We start from the raw sequence: 19,016 nt of genomic DNA on the forward strand, positions 1-19,016 counted from the left end.
AAAGGGGGGGGGTGCTAACATATATGAAGTAATAATAACATGTATTAGGCACTCTGCCAGACATTTTTGGTTAAACCTCATAATCACCATGAAAAGTAAATTAATATCCCAAATTTTCAGTGGAAGAAACTAAAAAGCAAAAATTTAAGTAACTCACCAAGGGGCAGGAACCCAAGATCTGAATGGCTTCAAAATCTACTTAAATGTTCACTGAGCATCAATTTACGCCAGACGTTGTGCTGGGCACTAAAAATATGAGAGTAAATCAGAAATTCAGGGTTCTCCACCCATATGGAGTTTATGGTCTAATGGGGTAGTCTTTGGGGTTCCTGGACCCAATTCCAACTTTAGGGACAGGTTCCCTTACACAATTCTCGAACACCAGCAGAGTGTGTGAAAATTCAACTCAATTCTGACACTATCTACCCAGAGATATGGTCAGCTTCCACAGGTTAAAGGTTCGGTCCTAAAAGACTGCCCTCCACCATCACCACTTCAGAGCCCAGTCCCATGTCCCAGGTATTGCCTGTACTTCTGACCAACTGGCTGTAAATTAGGGGGCCCCAAGACCCACTCTTTGGGTTTGATTAATTTGCTAGAATGGGTAACAAAACTCTGAGAAACATTTTACTTTCTAGATCACCGGTTTACTATAAAGAGGATATAACTCAGGAACAGCCAGATATATGCATAGCACAAGGGGACAGAGCTTTAATGCCTTTCCAGACAAGTGTCTCCCCCTGAATCTCCATGTGTTCACCAACCCAGAGGCTCTCTGAACCCCATCCTCATTTTTGGAAGCTTCACGACTTAGTCATGGATTAAATCATTGGCCATTGGCAATTGAATAAACATCCAGGCTCACTCCCCTCCCTGGAGGTGAGGGGGAGGGGTGGGACTGAACGTTCCAACCCTCTGATTGAACAGTTGGTTTTCTGTCAACCAGCACCCCTCCCACCTCATTAACATAACAAGAAACTTGTAACTCTCAACACCTGGGAAATTCCAAGGGTTTTGGGAGGTGTGGGAGCTATGGACAAAGATCACAAGTTGTTTGAAAATACCTAAGTATTGTTCAGATCTAATTACTTAACAAATATAACTTAGATATTTAGTTGTGAAAAAAATTACTGAGCACTAAGGGCACCATGAACTGAGAACGTCTGGAAATCTCTGTAGTAAGCTAAGATCTGAAAGATGAGCAAGCATTTCAAACCACCAGGTAGGAGGAGTAAAAGACAAAGTCCCCACCCTTGAAGACATTACAATACAGTTCAGAAAGCAAAACTACAAGATAAACAGTTTTAAAACAGTGTAATGTTAGGGGAACCTCCTTCAGCTCAGGTCATGATCCCAGGGTCCTGGGATCCAGCCCCACATCAGGCTCCCTGCTCTGCGGGAAGCCTGCTTCTCCCTCTCCCACTCCCCCTGCTTGTGTTTCCTTTCTCACTGTGTCTCTGTCAAATAAATAAATAAAATCTTTAAAAAAGAAACAAAACAATGTAATGTTAAACTTGAATGTTTGCAAAAGTTTTTCGTATCTTTTCTCATAAAATTCTATTAAGTGTGTGTCTATCTTTACTAAATCAAAAGCCCCTAGATCTAGAAGCCTATACCCCCATACAAAGATAACAGCACACAGTCTGCATTCAGGAAGTGTTTTGTGGTCAATCTCATATAGGTTTACTCTCACTAGGCTTTTCTCAGAAATGAAATCTCCAATCACCCTATTCAAGGGTAACTCTGCTTTAAGTGTTCTCTATTCCCCCACATCTCCCAGATGCTTCTTTCCTATTGTCCCTCAAAATTGAGTTGAGACATATCACCTACCATGGGAAGACCTCCGTGACCCACTGGACTGAAATTTAAATGTCCCTTATCTAAATGGTATATTTAGTACATTTGTATCATAGAACTTACCACTCTATGTAGTCACCGATAAACTTTCTTGCCTCCACACTAAGCTTTCAATAGCAGGATCTGTGCTTTATTCATCTCAGCAACAATCACAGTGCCTAGCTCTCAAAAAACTTTTCTGAATAAATGACAAGTAAAAGGAAATTTTTTAAATTATGCCTTTTCACCTTTGTGGACTTATTGGAAAAAATGAGGAATTTACTCAGAAAAATTTGAGAAAGGAGATTTACAAGTTTGCAAAAATTAAAGTGATTGATAACCATACCGTGCTAATAAAGAACCATACACTGCTGACAGAAATGTAGTAAGTATAATGTTTTTGAAAAGTATTCTGAGAATTATCAATTAAAATTAAAAAATGTTGACTCAACAATTCTACTTTTAGGGACTTTACTTACAAAAACAGTATCCATATGCAAAGTTATATTTACAAGGAAGTTTTTTGAAGTACTGTTTGCAATAGCAAAACAATTCCTGGAGACTATCCTGAATGTCCATCAATAGGGGAATGGTACAATCATGCTATAGAACATGCATATTATGGAATATTCTACAGCTACTAAGAATGAATTAAATCATGTGCCTGGGTGGCTCAGTCCAGTAAGCATCTGCCTTGGCTCAAGTCATGATCTCAGGGTCCTGGGATGGAGTCCTGCCTAGGGCTCCCTGCTCAGCAGGGAGTCTGCTTCTGCCTCTGCCCCTCCCCACTGCTCCAGCTCTCTCAAGCTCAGGCTCTCTAATAATAAAATCTTTAAAGAAAAAAAAAAAGGAATGAATTAAATCTATATGTAAAGACCTGAAAGGCTATCCATGATATGTTCAGTAGAAAATAGAAGAATCCCATCTGGAGGTAAAAAAATATATATACACTGGCATTTTTATTTCTAAGAATATCGAGAAAGAGATGGAGAAGCAGTTAAAACTAGACAGCTAATATGAGTGACATTAGAATTAGAGAGGATTTTACTTTTCGCAACCAAGTATGTATTACTTTTGTAATTAAAAACAGAAAGGCAAAAAAAAGGAAGTTTTCAAAAGTAATGATAGTAATATCTCAATATATTCTCCCCTTCTACAAGTTAACCAAAAAAAAAAAAAAAAAATTCTAAGTTACAACCACCTTTAATAAAAAGGTAGTACTGCAGAAGAGTCAAGAATTCTGTGGACCATCTCTTTTACAGATAATTTAAACTTTCTATTAAACAAACCTATCCCTTACTCTATCCTATCCCACCAAAAGGAGAGAAAGGCCTATTCTTAAAACAAGCTTAATGTTCAGTGGATCTTCCTATCAAGTTTCTTCTATGAGCCATAATCTGCTTTGGGGATTTGTAATCAGGAGCTTGGATATTTTAGAATACTCAGCAGATTTTCACAACCATACCATTCATTCACTGAGAGTAAGCAAAGTGTTACATAAGAAATCTGAGTATGACAGAGCTAGGTCTCCTTCAAGCATTGCTGTCCTGAAACTGTGAGAGCTAACTGCTACTTGGGCGCCCCCTGGGGACCAAATTTTTTAAAACTTTTTTACAACTTGGTACAAACTAGTGTCTTCTAAAACCACTGATTCAAAAAATACTTACTAAGCCTTTAGTATGTGCCAGGCACAATGTTCAGCACTAGAAACACTAAGGCAAATAAAATCAATTTTCTGATTTCTACATGCTTAAAGTTAATACCATCTCAAAATTTCTAAGCATAGTAAGTAGGAAGACCATACAAAGTATGAGTTACCCATATAGTCCCTGGAGAAACTTATGACACAGAAGATGACAAGAATGCTTTTGGGGTACTAAAGAAAGCAATTTGGCATTGAGATAAGTTTTAGCATAATTTGTTTATGTAAGCAAATCTTTAAAAGAGAGGAAGTTTAAGGGGCGCCTGGGTCAGATGGTTGAGCATGTTGAGCATCTGCCTTCTGCTCAGGTCATGATCTCCAGGTCCTGTGATCCAGCCCGGAGTGGGCTCCTAGCTCAGCAGGGAGTCTGCTTCTCCCTATCCCTCTCCCTCTCCTCCTGCTCATGCTCTCTATTTCTCTGTCTCAAATGAATAAAAAATCTTAAAAAAAAAAAAAAAAGGAGAGGAGGTTTAAATATCCTTCCAGCTAACACATGCAAAATTGTGGTTATTGTGAAGGACAAGTTTAGGTTATGGCACCATTATTTTTATTGAGCCAAAACAATATAAATAAAGCTTAATTTTAGAAATTAAAAAAATGGGGCGCCTGGGTGGCTCAGACGGTTAAGCGTCTGCCTTCGGCTTGGGTCATGATCCCAGGGTCCTGGGATCAAGCCCCACATCGGGCTCCCTGCTGAGCGGGGAGCCTGCTTCTCCCTCTCCCTCTGCCTCTGCCTGTCGCTCCCCCTGCTTGTACTCTCTCTCTCTGTGTCAAATAAAAATCTTAAAATAAAAAAAAAAATCTATTAAAAAAAATGACAGAGTATCCCCATCATTTTTTAGTAAAAAGTTATTCCACAATAACTCTTACGTACTTAACTCTGAGAGGATTGCACTGATTTGGAAAACTGCTAATTTTCAAAAACAAATTGAGTACAAGAGGACACAGACTTAGAAACAATTAGAAAATAAAACTGAGGATGACCAGTACAAACTGGGCAAAGACAACACCCAAATCTCCCTCAAATTCTCCCATCCCAGTTCAGAACACTCAAAATACTGTATCAGATTTGCCTTTTCTTCTTCAAGGTCTGGGAGAGTAAGTAGCATAGGTACAACTCAGCTCAAGGAAGGAAAGAAGAGAAGGAGGGGAGGGAGGGAAGGGAGAAAAGAAAGAGATAATAAATAAATACATATATACATACAAACCAGCTTCCCTCCAGCTATACGCTCATAACTAACTGCAATGCCCCAGATGTTGGAGGGCCAGATATTCTCAGATTCTACAGCCAGGCTCAAATAGGTACTTCTGGCCGCCTGAGTTGGAAATCAATGTAATTCCCCACCTCCTCAAATTTTATTTCAGCCATATTTCAGGTACTCTGTGAGCTAAATTAGCATTGGCATGATAGGGAATTTAACCTTGAGTTACAGAACTTTTTCCCTACAGAAAAAAACTTAGTCCCCCAAATTATAATTGTTTATGATTCACTTTCTATTTGCCTATGAAATAAAAATTGAGTCAAAATACAAAAGACTCACGAGAAGGGGCGCCTGGGTGGCTCAGTTAAGTGTCTGCCTTCGGCTCAGGTTATGATCCCAGGGTCCCAGGATCGAGCCCCGCATTGGGTTCCCTGCTTGGCAGGGAGTCTGCTTCTCCCTCTCCCACTGCCCCCTGCTTGTGTTCTCTCTCTCACTGTATCTCTCTCTCTGTCAAATAAATAAATAAAATCTCAAAAGACTCACGAGGAGTAAAAAAAAAAACCTCTGACTTAACTGTTGCAGACATTCCATTGTTTAATTTAGTCCGCTAGGAGATAGCAATTGCTAAATTATAAGCTATTTGAAATTTGTAGAAATCAACTTAATTGTTTACAGCAAGTGGAATCAAGAGCAACGATTTTCATGAAAGAAGATGACAGTTTAAAACAATTTAAGCTTGGGACACCTGGGTGGCTCAGTCGGTTAAGTGGCTGCCTTTAGCCAGGGTCATGATCCCAAGTCCTGGGATCGAGTCCCATATTGTGCTCCTTGCTCAGCAGGGAGCCTGCTTCTCCCTTTCTCTCCCTCTGCTTGTGCTCTCTCTGTCAAATAAATAAAAAAATCTTAAAAAAAAGTTTTAAAACAATTTGAGCTTATATAACTGCCAAAATATTAAAGAATAATACATTATGATAACATTTAATCATGGAAAACTTATAGTTGATAATTAACAGGTTTAAAACATTCTTAGCCATTACTGAACAGAGTAAAGAATAAATACTAGTTACAGAATGTATAGATTATTTTTAAAGCAGTGTAGTAATTTGAGTATTATTAGTTTGGGGTGTGGATATCTAAAGCCACATTATGATTCAGAAACAAAATATTTAAATGCATTCAAATATAGCAGTCATAAACCAATTTTTATTTTTTTATTTTTATTTTTTTAAAGATTTTATTTATTTATTTGATAGAGAGAGAGCGAGAGCGGGAACACAAAGAGGGGAGTGGGAGAGGGAGAAGCGGGCTTCCCGCGGAGCAGGGAGCCCGACGCGGGGCTCGATCCCAGGACCCTGGGATCATGACCTGAGCCGAAGGCAGACGTTTAACGATTAAGCCACCCAGGCGCCCCTAAAAAAAAATAAAATCTTAAAAAAAAGAAAAACAGTAAACGACAGAGTTAGGATTTGAACCCATATTTGTTTGACTTTGAAATCTTTTCTCCTTCCCCTCTTATGCTACATACTCAGATATTTAAAAAAAAAATGAAATCATTCAATTGCCACTTGTTTTAAAAAGTTAAAAGAACCAACAAAAACAAGAAGAAAAATATTTATGGGGGTTTTGGTTAAATTAGTTCCACTTTTATTCCTAAAAATGATCAGTAATTATCAAGACAGCTGTAAAAGAGCAGTGAAGTAGATGTTACCATTTGACTTTCTTTGGATGCTCTTTAGAAAATAAAATATAGGACAGGAATCGGGCTCCCTGCTCAGCGGGAAGCCTGCTTCTCCCTCTCCTACTCCCCCTGCTTGTGTTCCTGCTCTTGCTGTCTCTGTCAAATAAATAAAACTTTTTAAAATAAGATATAGGACAGGAGTGGATTGTACAAACACAGAATTGGAATGAAGGTCCAACGCTAATATAAGCCACGTCCTGGAACAGAGAAGGGCATTATTTTAGAAGTTCTGGGTCAAAACTTTTGTGGTCAACGAGTTTCACAGGTATTGTTTGGGTGTTTTACAGCACCACTGGTCGCCTCTTGTTTCTAGATACCGTTTTCCTTCACTCCCAATTTCATTCCCCAGATTCTCCAATAAGCCTTTCTCCTCAGTGTCACTGCAGCTAACCACGTTTATCTTTCGAAAATTAACAGAATTGAACCGGTAACCTTAACGCGTCATGAAGCAACAACAAAAAAAGTAACACAATTTTAGAGTTGGGAGGTATTTTACACTGAGTTTAAATCTGGGTGCAGAGCTCTTATGGTCTAGAGTGCAACTGAGACTCGGAGAGAGGAAGTGACTTGGCCATGGACAAAGCGTGAGTTGGCAGCGGGACCAAAGGTTGAAGCTTGAACTCATACTCTGCTCCTCGGCTTTTCGACCACAAGAATCCGGGCTGAGCCTCAGAGCTGGTACTCCGGGCAGATCACAGAATACCTTAAGCAACACCCTGGCCCCCGGGGTTCCTTTCCAGGATTAAGACCAGGGTGAGGTTAGCTGAGGTGTTGGGTGTTTACAGAGGGCTTGCGGGAAGGGGCGGAGTGGATAAACCCGTCTCCCCTCCAGAAAGCTGCAAGCGCGCACTGCCTCTAACCTGAACCCACGCTTCTGCTGTGCCTTCACCCACCTCACAACCAGCGACACACTGACCTCGGGGCGCCGGGGGTCCCCGGAAGCCGATCCTCCCGAATCCCCCTCCCAGACCACTCTCGAGACGAACTTGGTCCCCAAATTTTAAGGGAAAAGGGGTGCAGAACAAAGCGACCCCAAGAGGTCCCCCTCCACTCTGGGCGCCCCCGAGGCGGGCGGACGTGGACTACGAGTCCCGACAGGCCGCGCGCCTCAGGACCCTCGACCACCGCCAAGCCGGCGATGCAATGGTCGCCGGGACTCGTAGTCCGCGGATCCGGGGGTGGGGGAGGCGCGGACCGCCCGGCACGGCGGGACAGGCCGACCCGGCGTTCGGTCAAGCCCAGGGAGTGCGCCAGCTGCCCGGGCCTCACCTCGACGATGCGGGCGCACTGGGTCCCCTTGCCGGCGCCGGGACCGCCGAGGACGAACACGACCAGCGGTTTCATGAGGCGGTGAGGGCAGAGGAAAAGCGGCCGGCGGGTCAGCAGCGGGAAGCTAAGGCCCAGGACGTGCAGCAGCCTGCGGTCGCAGCGGCTCAGCATACACAGCGTCTCGGCCCGACGCTGAGGAGAGCTGACAGCAGCCCGGCCGGCGGCGGCGCGGGGCGGGGCGGGGGGAAGGGGGCGGGCCGAGTCGGCGCCCGCCGCGGCCCCGCCGCCGTGGCTGCCGAGGTGTCCGCGCCGCGGCCGGAACGGGCGGGGCTTCCGCTGCCCCCTCAGCGGCTGCGCTTGAGCGTCCCCCGTACGGGCCCGCGCGGGTTCTCGTTCCCGCCCCTCTGCCGGCTCATTCATCCCTCCGCTGTAGTTCGTCCAGTGCGCAGATCCTTCATTGCGCGCATTGTGTGGCGGGCCTATGCTGGCGTCTGCAACGCGACACGCACGAGAGGAAACCTATTGTCTGCTCGCGAGGAGTTTAAATTCCAATGGAGAGGTAGCCGAGCTGGACAAGCCAACATAAGAAAAGATAGATAGTCAAGAAGGAAGGGAGGAAGCGACGCAGGCTTTGAAGGAAAAAAGCGGAAGAATAACAAGGGGTGGTTGTGATTTGTAGACGGTAGTCAGAGAAAGCCTGTAACGAGGTGACGTTTAAGCCCAGACATAAGGATGGGAAAGAGCAAAAGCAGGTAAAGACTAGGATAGAGTGTCCCACAAAAAGAAAAGCGCGTGCAAAAAAACCTAAAACGGCTTGTGTTAGAAAAGGCCAGAGAGACCAGAGCTGTGGGAATGAAGCAGAGACTGGAATGTGGGAAAGGTAGGCCCAGGCAGGTCGTTCAGGCCCTTTGGTTATGGAATGGAGTTGGGATTAAATTCTAATTGCAGTGGGAAGCCCTTTATTTTTTTTTTTAAAGATTTTATTTATTTATTTGACAGAGAGAGACACAGCGAGAGAGGGAACACAAGCAGGGGGAGTGGGAGAGGGAGAAGCAAGCTTCCCGCCGAGCAGGGAGCCCGATGTGGGGCTCGATCCCAGGACCCTGGGATCATGACCTGAGCCGAAGGCAGATGCTTAACGACTGAGCCACCCAGGCGCCCAGTGGGAAGCCCTTTAACAATAACTCCATTTCTCTGCTGCCTGCATATGCGAAAAATCTCGTTAAATACAAATAAAAATTAAGTTCTTCAGTCACACGAACCACATTTCAAGTACTCAATGGTCACATGTGGTAGTGGCGGTTGTATTGGACAGCGTTCGTACAGAACATATCCACTACAATACGTTCTACTGGGCAGTGCGGTACTAGAGCTTGTATTTAAGCTCCTGGGAATGATTTGATAGAAAGGGAGACAGGCAACCCCTTGAGAAAAACAATCAGATGGGCTTCAAGGGGCAAATGGAGGTCCTTAGATGACTTAAAAGATTTTAAGAGACAGGAGTGCCTGGGTGGCCCAGTTGGTTAAGCTCTCGATTTTGGCTCAGGTTGGTGGGGTTGAGCAGGGAGTCTGCTTGAGATTCTCTCTCTCCCTCTCTCCCCAACCCCACACTTCCTCTCTCTTTCTCTTTCGCGGATAGATAAATCTTTAAAAATATTTTTAAAACAAGGTCTTAAGAGACAAAGATATTGATTTGCAATAGGAGTTGCAAGAAGGGCACAGTTGCAGGGAAGTTTGAAGGTAGGAAGAGTTCCTTTCTGAAAATTGTATTTTCTCAGTAAAGAAAAGGCAACATCAACTAAGGGTAAAGATTTTGAGGTAGGATGTTTGAGGAGAGAGAAGGTATGAAATACACATTTTTTTTAAGATTGGAAAAGTTTTCTAAAGAAAAATAATCAGGACTTCTGAGCAATATTAAGAGCTCACTTGGTATTTGAGATCATGGATTTTAATTTGAAGGTGTTTGTTCAGGTGCAGGTAGAGAGAAGACAGATTCTTAAGGTCACCCAGGGTTGGGTTTTTGCCAAGCAAGCACAACAGAGGGAGAGAGGACCAGCATGGTGTTTGCACGAGAATATTTGCAATGATGTATACGGAATCAAAACCATATAGAAAGCAAATGATGGCATATGAGGGCTGACAGTGGGGACGTGGAGAAGAGCCAGGAAGGGGGCCAAGGTATGAGAAGCATCAATTGTAGAATGACTGCAGTGGGGTATTTGAGCAAGTGAACTGGCAGTACAGATGCCAGTGCTCTGAGTGGGATATTTCAAATTGAGATTTCAAAGATTGTAAGTTTCTGATGCTGTTGAGATTCAGGGTGAGCCCAAGCTGGGTGAGACTGCAGGGGTAGAAGGCTGAGGCAAGAGCATGCCCTGTGGTTGGAACCGAGTGGCGAGGGTGTTAGATTTGTCATCCAAGGAGAAGTTTACATCAGATAGCATTAGAGTGCTATCTGATGTAAACCAAAGAATTCACTCTTTTTTTGGCCTTAGGTCAGTGCTCCTACTTCTTGGAGGTGGCAGAGAAAAGAATGAGTTCCACATAGATGGGAACAACCAGACCTTCAATAATAATATGCCTTAATAAATATATATTGAATAAATGGATGTCACCAAGTAGAGGGCCATTTCCTAACTAAACCCATAGATTGAATTCCTAGATTAAATAAATTTGATGAATATCTATTGAATATCCACTAAGTACCAGGCATTTCATTTACATTACCTAATTTTTGGATGATACTCAAACTTTTTAATAACCACTACAATCAGAATATCTGTAGATTCCTTTGCCAAGATTTGCTATGCCAGGCATCAACCCTCTAATTGCTGGATCATGGAGAGGTCCTTGGAGTCCCAGGAGAGGGGTGGAGGGCACTCAAAGTGCTCAGTGGAGTATTATAAAACAACTCATATGAAAATAATTCACTATTGTAACCACCAATACTGGTACTACCAGTTGTGTGTTGGTTACACATCAGCCTTGCCTTATAGAATCCTCATAATGCTGTGACATTAGTATAGTCATTTTGCAGGTGGAGAAACAGCCAGGAAATGGAAGTACTTTGTCCAAGACCACATAGACAATAGATAACAAAGTCAAATTCAAACTCGGTGTATATGGCTTTAAATCTGCATTCTTTCTATACAATACAAACCGCTTATAAGATAAAAAGTTCTATATTCACAAAAGCCCTTCAAAGTTAGTTCTATTACAGATGAGAAGACTGACCTCAGAAAGATGTATAACAAGAGCTATCCTCAAAACCCACTCCTACCCATATGTGTTTATTTATCATCAAGTACCTTGGGTCTTTGGGGCATATATTCAATGCATGCAAATTATTTCCAGGGTATAGCTATGTTTCTAGTGAACTCTATAGGAGCTTAAAAAATAGAGCCTTGTCACTACTTATCTGTCCTATTTATCATGATTACCCTTTAGAGATAAATCATCTGGTCCCATATTTTCATTTTCCCATTCTTGATCATACATACATTTGCTGGTATATGCCATTCATTTTTCAGGATTCAGCTCAGATTTTACCTCCTTCAGGAAGCTCTCTCCAAATTCCCAAGACTGGTTTAGGTGCCCCTTTTTTGTTCTTCTATACGCATCACCACCACCACCACCCATACACACTTACTCCTTCCCTCCTTTACTTCTGCTGTAGCACCTTGGTGTCTTGTGTATCTCCACACTTGATTTAGAACTTCTGGAAGGGAGATACTATGTCTGATTACTCTTTGTACAGCATGACAACCTGTTATTGTTACAGTATGATTCATTCTTTTAAAGGTACTCCAAGGTCTCTGGAAGATTTAGACTACTTTGGTTGCTGCCACTCAAATTTTATCTATGATGGTCTTTGACAGCTACTTCCCTGTATTACAAAAACACCTTTCTTGAGTATACCTAGGAACCAGTTTCTAGGATTAGTCTGAGTGATGAAACAAACACATGGCATCTGGTAGCATTGGAAGTGGGGGTGGCAGGCCATATGCTTTGCATTCAGACCTTCTTAGCCATCTATTATATTGTGATCTATTTTCTGGAAGGATGCTTATTACATTATATGACCTGATGCTTAATGGAGTTTCTAAAATGAAGATTCCTGTTACTTAGATTTGCATATTTGCATATTAGATTTCCTTTTTTATCAAAGGACCTCTTATCAAAGATTCTGAGAACATTTGTTAAAGGAAACATGGTCTTTAAAAAGCTGATGTGGTAGGGACGCCTGGGTAGCTCAGTCATTAAGCATCTGCCTTTGGCTCAGGTCATGATCCCAGGGTTCCTGGGATCGAGCCCCGCATCGTATCAGGCTCCCCGCTGCGCGGGAAGCCTGCTTCCCCCTCCCACTCCCTGCCTGTGTTCCCTCTCTCACTGTGTCTCTCTCTGTCAAATAAATAAATAAAATCTTAAAAAAAAAAAAGCTGATGTGGTAAAACCTGACAACAGGCATTATGCCTAACTCTAGGGAGTGTGTCAGCTGAGCTCAGTCGGGTCTATACTGCAGAATGGCAGGCTGAACAATGAAGGGAGATTGCCTTTGACAGGTCTCACAGCATCTTTGCTTATTGACTTTGCAAGCATAGATAGGATGGTTATACCTATAGTTTCCTTGCCTGCAAAATCAGGGTGATGGCACATTAACTCAGTTAAGCAAATACTTTGAGAGAATTTACCTATGTGTGTTGTTTCATCATTCCTGTCTTCATTTCAGACAATCCAAGCTTTAAAAAAATAAGTAAAATAAGGGGTATCTGGCTGGCTCCGTGGGCAGAGCATGTGATGTGACTCTTGATCTCAGCGTCATTAGTTCGAGCCCTGTGTTGGGTGTAGAGATTACAAAAAAAATTTAAAAAGTAAAATAATTTGACTTGACACATAAGTTATTTTTACCTTTCCCAAGAGGATTAAGAGTCTCAAAGGAATTTTACACAAATTGACGGTTTAACAATCCTCCTAAAAAATATAATGTTTCTTAAAAGCAAAGCTGCAGTTGTTTTTAAAGAGCAGTAGTCTAGCTTAGCTCAGAAGTGTAAATAGAGAAAGGAAAAATTGGTATTTGGAGAAAGTGAGTAACAAAACTCATAACTAACTCCAACTTCCCTGTTCCTGGTGATAACAATACCTCTTTAATTCCTTCAGCCAGCCTACTAGCAGGCACGTCAGGGTTTATGACACTAAACATTTACCCAGGGTAGTCATAAAGACTATGTCATGTGGACAGGGATTAAAGGGAATAAGGAAAAATGAGAACAACCAATGTGTTAAGATGTAGAATTTTGGGTGAACTTTTCCCTTTACAATTTTTTTCTTGTTATAGCATTGTTTGCAACAAACTCGTGCATTTTTTATTTTATTTATTTTTATTTTTTTAAAGAAGTTATCTATTTATTTGAGAGAGAGCGGGAGAGGGAGAAGTGGACTCCCCACTGAGCAGAGACCCCCGATGCGGGACTCGATTCCAGGATCCTGGAATCATGACCTGAGCCAAAGGCAGACGCTTAACCGACTTAAAACAACACCCAGGCGCCCAAACTTGTGCATTTTTTAAAAGTATACCCTAGAAATGATTCTCTGTGAAGCAAATTAAAGCACTTGCAAATTTGAAAAGTAGGGCTGGTAGCTTTTCTCTGTAGGGACCCATAACCAGAGCAATTCCATAGTGTCCTGAAATGACACAAATTTTAAAAAAATGGGGATCAAAGATGAGATCAATAGACTAGTATATATGCAGTCTATTTAAATTGCCTGCAATCTAAAAATAATTCATATTTGGGGGCACCTGGGTGGCTCAGATGGTTAAGCGTCTGCCTTCGGCTCAGGTCATGATCCCAGGGTCCTAGGATCGAGTCCCGCATCAGGCTCCCTGCTAGGTGGGAGCCTGCTTCTCCCTCTGCCTCTCTCTCTCTCTCTCTCTCTCTCTCTCTGACTCTCATGAATAAATAAATAAAACATTTAAAAAAAAATAAAAATTAAAAAAATAAATAAATAAAAATAATTCATATTTGCTTTGGATAATTACCTCTTGTTACTCCAACTTTAAAATTGTGCCTTCCTTGTTCTGTTTGTCATATCCTTCAGTTCCCTATGCCATCAAGCACAAAGCTGAGTGTATAGTAGGTCCTTGGTTTATAGTATTTGTAGATTTTATTTCACTAAGCTTATTCTCTAATTTAACAAATCAATTCCCTTAATCTCTATGAATGTGTTGTTCATTTATTAACACGTCAATTGTCAATATGCCTGGACGAATAATATATGGGTACTCTTCTAATTAACTTTAATTAACTTTCACACTCATTAACTCTTTTCTATAATAATGTACAATATGCAAATGAGGAAAATCAATCTTAGAGAGATTAAATGGCAGAATTGAGGCCAGATCCCCAAAGCCAGTGTTTGTTATATTATAACATAATTCAAAAAATGTTCTCAATATCTAGGGAATTAGGCCCTTTAGGCACCTCTCAGCTGTTCTAAATATGAAGCTGAGTCATTCCAATCCTAAAATGAAGTCAATAATTACCTTTCTGTTCATTTAATTTGAAAAGTATCTATATTATGCATATCATTAAATGTATATCCTGCTTGGGAATCCAGTGGTAATAAAATGTTTAATTGAAGTCTTACTGGTATTTGAGTTCTCATTAAGCAAAAAGAAGACATTTTATTTTATTGTTCTTGCTCAAAAAGTTAGCGTATGTTTCAACTCTCCACTTGCCCCTTCCTTTTTTCTTTTCAGTAGACTTTATTATTTTAGAACAGTTTTGGATTTACAGAAAAATTAAGAACCCAGTACAGATTTCTCATATACCCCCCACAGAGTTTCCCCCTATTATTAACATATTTAGTATGGTACATTTGTTACAATTAATTAACCAATATTGGTACATTATTATTAATTAAGGTCCATAGTTTATTTAGATTTTCTTTGTTTTTTGTTTTTGTTTTTGTTTGAGAGAGAGAGAGCACATGTGTATGGGGTTGGGGAGGAGGGGAAGAGGGAGAGTGTGAGAGATAATCTTAAGCAAGATCCACTGACACAGGGCTTGATCTCATGACCCTGAGATCATGACCTGAGCTGAAATCAAGAGTTGGACCCTTAACTGACCCTTAACCCACCAAGGCGCCCCTAGATTTTCTTATTTTTTAACCTAGTGTAATTTTTCTGTTCCATGATTTCATCCATGATGCTACATTATACTTAGTTGTCATCTCTCCTTTAGCTCCTCTTGGCTAGTTTCTCAGACTTTCCTTGTTTTTGATAAGCTTGACAGTTTTTTTTTTTAATACAGGTCAGGTATTATAGGATTCCCCACTATTAGAATTTGTCCAGTGGTTTTCTCAAGATAACACTGGGTCTATAGTTTACTGAAAGGAAGACCACAAAGGTAAAGTGCCATTTTCAACACGGCATATCCAGTGTACATACTACCAACATGACTTATGACTGTTTATGTTGGCCTTGATCAACGGGTAGGCTCCATAGCTCAGTGGTCAGAGCACTGGTCTTGTATGTTGGCCTTGATCACCTGGCTGAAGTAGCTTTGGTCAAGTTTCTCCAGCATAAAGTTACTCTTTCCTCCCCTCCTTTCTATACTGTACACTATACCTAGCCTACACCTAAGGAGTAGGGAGTTAGGTGTTATGCTTATCCTTTCCTTTTTGTCTAGTATCTTACATTTCTCTTTTGGATATCTTAAAGTAGTTCTAAAGAAAACCATAGATCATGAGGGTCTGACACAAAGTCCCTTTCTTTTACATCCTAAATTCAATCTCTAATCAAATCCTGTTGATTTTACCTTCAAAATATATCTAGAATCCAACCACCTCTCACCACTTCCTTTGCTACTGCTCTGGTTCAAGCTACCATCAGTGTCTTCCCTAGGTCATTGCAGTAGCTTGCAGTAGCTTTCTAACTGGTCTCCTTGCTTCCCCTGCCCCTATGGTTTATTCTCAAAGTAGCAACCACAGTAGTCCTAAAACCTAAATCCCGATCATGTCAGCCCCCGTTTAAAATATTCCAGTGGTTGGGGCACCTGGCTTGCTCATTTGATAGAGCATGTGACTCTTAATCTCGGGGTTTTGAGTTCAAGCCCCACACTGGGCGTGGAGCCTACTTTAAAAAAATAATAATACAATAATAAAAAAAAAATCCTGGTGGCTTCCTATTTAACTCAAAAGTGCAGCCAAAGTCTTATCATGGCCTCTAAAGCCCTGTGTGGTCTACCAATACCTCCTCCCCCTTCAACCCTTAATATTCTTCTCCTCACTCACTCTGCTAAGGACATACTGGTATCCTTGGTTTTCCTTGAAGATGCCAGGGAGCTCCCTCCCCAGGTCCTTTGCACTTAATGAAACTCATGACAGCCATCCAGGTGGTCACTTGGATCTTTCTCCAGAAAGATCATGCCAATCAGCTGCAAAGCAAACACTTGGCTAGCAGCCTCTTGCTGTGGCCTTCAGGATCTGCTTTAGCTTGGTGCTTTCTTTTTCTGAGAAGCCCCAGGCAATGCCTAAGCACAGCAAGGATTCTAGCCATTTCTGCCTAATGCGGGACTCTTCTAATGGGCAGTCGTTGTTCCAGAGCTCCCTATTGGGTTGACCAACACTTTGTCAGACATGCACCAGTGTCTGGGGCTCTTCCTACTCACACCAGAGCCGAGAAACCCATCATCATTTCTCTTAAAATGTGTGCCCTAGGGGCGCCTGGGTGGCTCAGTCGTTAAGCATCTGCCTTCAGCTCAGGTCAAGATCCCAGGTTCCTGGGATCGAGCCCCGCATCAGGCTCCCTGCTTGGCGGGACACCTGCTTCTCCCTCTCCCACTCCCCCTGCTTGTGTTCCCTCTCGCTGACTCTCTCTCTCTGTCAAATAAATAAATAAAATCTTAAGAAAAAATGTGTGCCCTAGAGTCTAAGAATTTTTTCAGGAAAGCAGAGAAGCAAATGACATTCTATAGAGCATGTATCTCTTGGCTAGGTCTTTTTTTTTTTTTTTTAAGATTTATTTATTAGAGAGAGAGGAAAAGCATTTATACACCACCAAAGCAGAGGAGGAGGCAGAGGGAGAAGAGAATCTCAAGCAGACTCCCTGCTGAGTGCAGAGCCCCACCCTGGGATGATCTCAAGACCTCAGCTCATGACCTGAGCTGAAATCTGGAGTCAATTGCTCAACCAGCTGAGCCACCCCGGCACCCCTCTCTTGGCTCGTTTGATACATTTTTCAGGTTAGTGTTTTAGGGATGCCTGGCTGGCTCAGTCAGTTAAGCGTCTGCCTTCAGCTCAGGTCATGATCCCAGGGTCCTGGGATCCAGTCCCCCCATCTGGCTCCTTGCTCAGGCGGGGAGCCTGCTTCTCCCTCTGCCTGCCACTCCCCCTGCTTGTGCTTGCGCTAACAAATAAATAAAATCTTTAAAAAGTGTTTTAACTCCTTCAAAAGAGCGGACGCTTATTCAGAACAATACAACCTACAGATGCACCGCACACTTTGACACTCCCATGCTCAGGAAACTAACATAAGTGAAACGGAGAGTAAAGTTAAGTGGCGTTTTAAAAATCCTCACTCCGCACTGTGATTTTTTTACATTTCCTCCCTTGTTTGTTTGTTTTTTTTTACATTTCCTCCCTTGGTGAATAAGGATAATAATACCCACTTTGTTGCAGGACAATCATATAAAATAATGGTGGAGAAGGCTAAGAATACATGGTTTATAAATTTAAATCACGTTCTTTTCTACGCAACGGTTTTGTTGTTACTGAAAGGAGAGGAATCTTCTTAGCTAAGAAACTAGAAGAAATCTAACTTCCCTCTCTTTGGTTCATTTAAGTAAAAAGTTTTGTCCGCTTCTAATCGCCTGGCGACAATCCGGACAGCAAGCACTTCCGGCTTCCTCTGCCACCCCCACATCCAGCGGCTTGAGCTTTTCATTGCGCATGCGTAAGGCCCGCCCCACCCCGGAACTTAACCGTTGACCAAAATGTAGTGTTTAAATCCTCCGGAATCTGATCCTGGAGAGCCGGTGGCGCACTCATTTCTCCAATGAGGCTTGGGATTGGTCAAGCGCCGATTGGTGCGGAGAGCTGATTGGCTGGTGTAGCGGCACGTCGCGGCGACCGGTGCGTGTTGCCTCTAGCACCGCCCCTGCTCCTGACGGGTCGATTTTCTGACCAGTCAGTAGGCGCGGCGCGGGCTTCGGTTTCGCGAACCTGTGTTTGCCGCCTCGGTTCCCGCGACCCCAACGTCCCAGAGGCGGGGCGGAGGCGGCGGAGGCGGCGGAGGCGCTCCTTGGAGCTGACCGCTGTTCCGGCCCAACAAACAGACCCAGCTGAGCGGAGGTTGCGGTGAGTGGGCTTTGTGTCTTGGATTCTCCCGAAGGGCAGCGGCGAAGCTCGGAGGAGGACGGTGGGCAACATTCAGGCCCCTGTGTTGGGTTCAGCCCTCCTGGAGCTTGGGACCGATGACGTGAATGGGAACTCGTGGGAGAAATAAGTCAAGCGGACCACGAATTCCTAGGAATCGTTTGTCGTTAGGTATGTGAAAGAGGTTTGCCGTCGATGACGTGCCATTTAAAGGTGTTTTTACTGTGAAAGTTTGACGGCTGAAGTGTGCTCGTTCCTGCATTCCTCACATTCAGCTCCTATGGCTACGTAGTTAAGGGGTCAGTTAATGTTTGAAGTCCGTGGTCTACTGGGAATAGTGTGTAAACAATACAGTGTGAAAATGCTCTGTGTGAACGCAGGCGGTGGTCACATTGCTGTGATGTCCAGGAGATGGTTTTACAGAGCAGGTGACATTCGATTTGGATTGTGAAGGATGATGGAGATTTACCAGGGCATTCCAGGTTAAGGGAATAGACTGTGCAAAGATGCTCAAACTCGGGGAACCGTAAACAGTTCAGTTTGGTTGGAATGTAGGATAAAGGATGAGGTTGGAATAATAAGGTGGGGCCAGACTGTGAAGGTGCTTTATTCTGTATATAAAGAAGAGCCATCAGCTTTTTTTTTTTTAAAGATTTTATTTATTTATTTGACAGAGAGAGACATAGCGAGAGCAGAAACACAAACAAGGGTAATGGGAGAGGGAGAAGCAGGCTTCCCGCAGAGCAGGGAGCCAGATGCGGGACTCGATCCCAGCACCCTGGGATCATGACCCAAGCCGAAGGCAGACGCTTAACGACTGAGCCACCCAGGCGCCCGAGCCATCAGGTTTTTAAGCAGGGGGAATAATTTGGTCAGATATACACAAATACCCTTC

General features: G+C 42.7%; 2 protein-coding genes across 13 annotated transcripts in view; one reads left to right on the top strand and one right to left on the bottom strand.

The window, feature by feature from the left end:
- CMPK1 (cytidine/uridine monophosphate kinase 1) overlaps positions 1–8,034 on the bottom strand; it is a 37,735-nt gene extending 29,701 nt beyond the window's left edge. Inside the window, exon 1 of the mRNA XM_025871563.2 lies at positions 7,748–8,034. Within this exon, the coding sequence (XP_025727348.1) occupies positions 7,748–7,918 (171 nt within the window). The 5' untranslated portion in view covers positions 7,919–8,034. The remainder of the gene's footprint in view (positions 1–7,747) is intronic.
- A 9,920-nt stretch (positions 8,035–17,954) lies between these two features.
- Positions 17,955–19,016, top strand: part of STIL (STIL centriolar assembly protein) — a 75,591-nt gene continuing 74,529 nt past the window's right edge. For 6 of the 12 annotated variants that reach the window (XM_073896798.1, XM_073896804.1, XM_073896793.1 and 3 more), the window contains exon 1: positions 17,955–18,292. The gene's annotated coding sequence lies outside the window, so the exon portion shown is untranslated. Of the gene's footprint in view, positions 18,293–18,631; positions 18,704–19,016 lie in introns of those variants that run through there. The other 6 variants (XM_073896799.1, XM_073896794.1, XM_073896802.1 and 3 more) reach the window with 4 other exon arrangements.

The sequence above is a fragment of the Callorhinus ursinus genome, unplaced genomic scaffold, assembly GCF_003265705.2.
Source record: "Callorhinus ursinus isolate GAN/ISIS: 27379988/994484 unplaced genomic scaffold, GSC_fseal_2.0 scaffold9, whole genome shotgun sequence".
Taxonomy (NCBI): domain Eukaryota; kingdom Metazoa; phylum Chordata; class Mammalia; order Carnivora; family Otariidae; genus Callorhinus; species Callorhinus ursinus.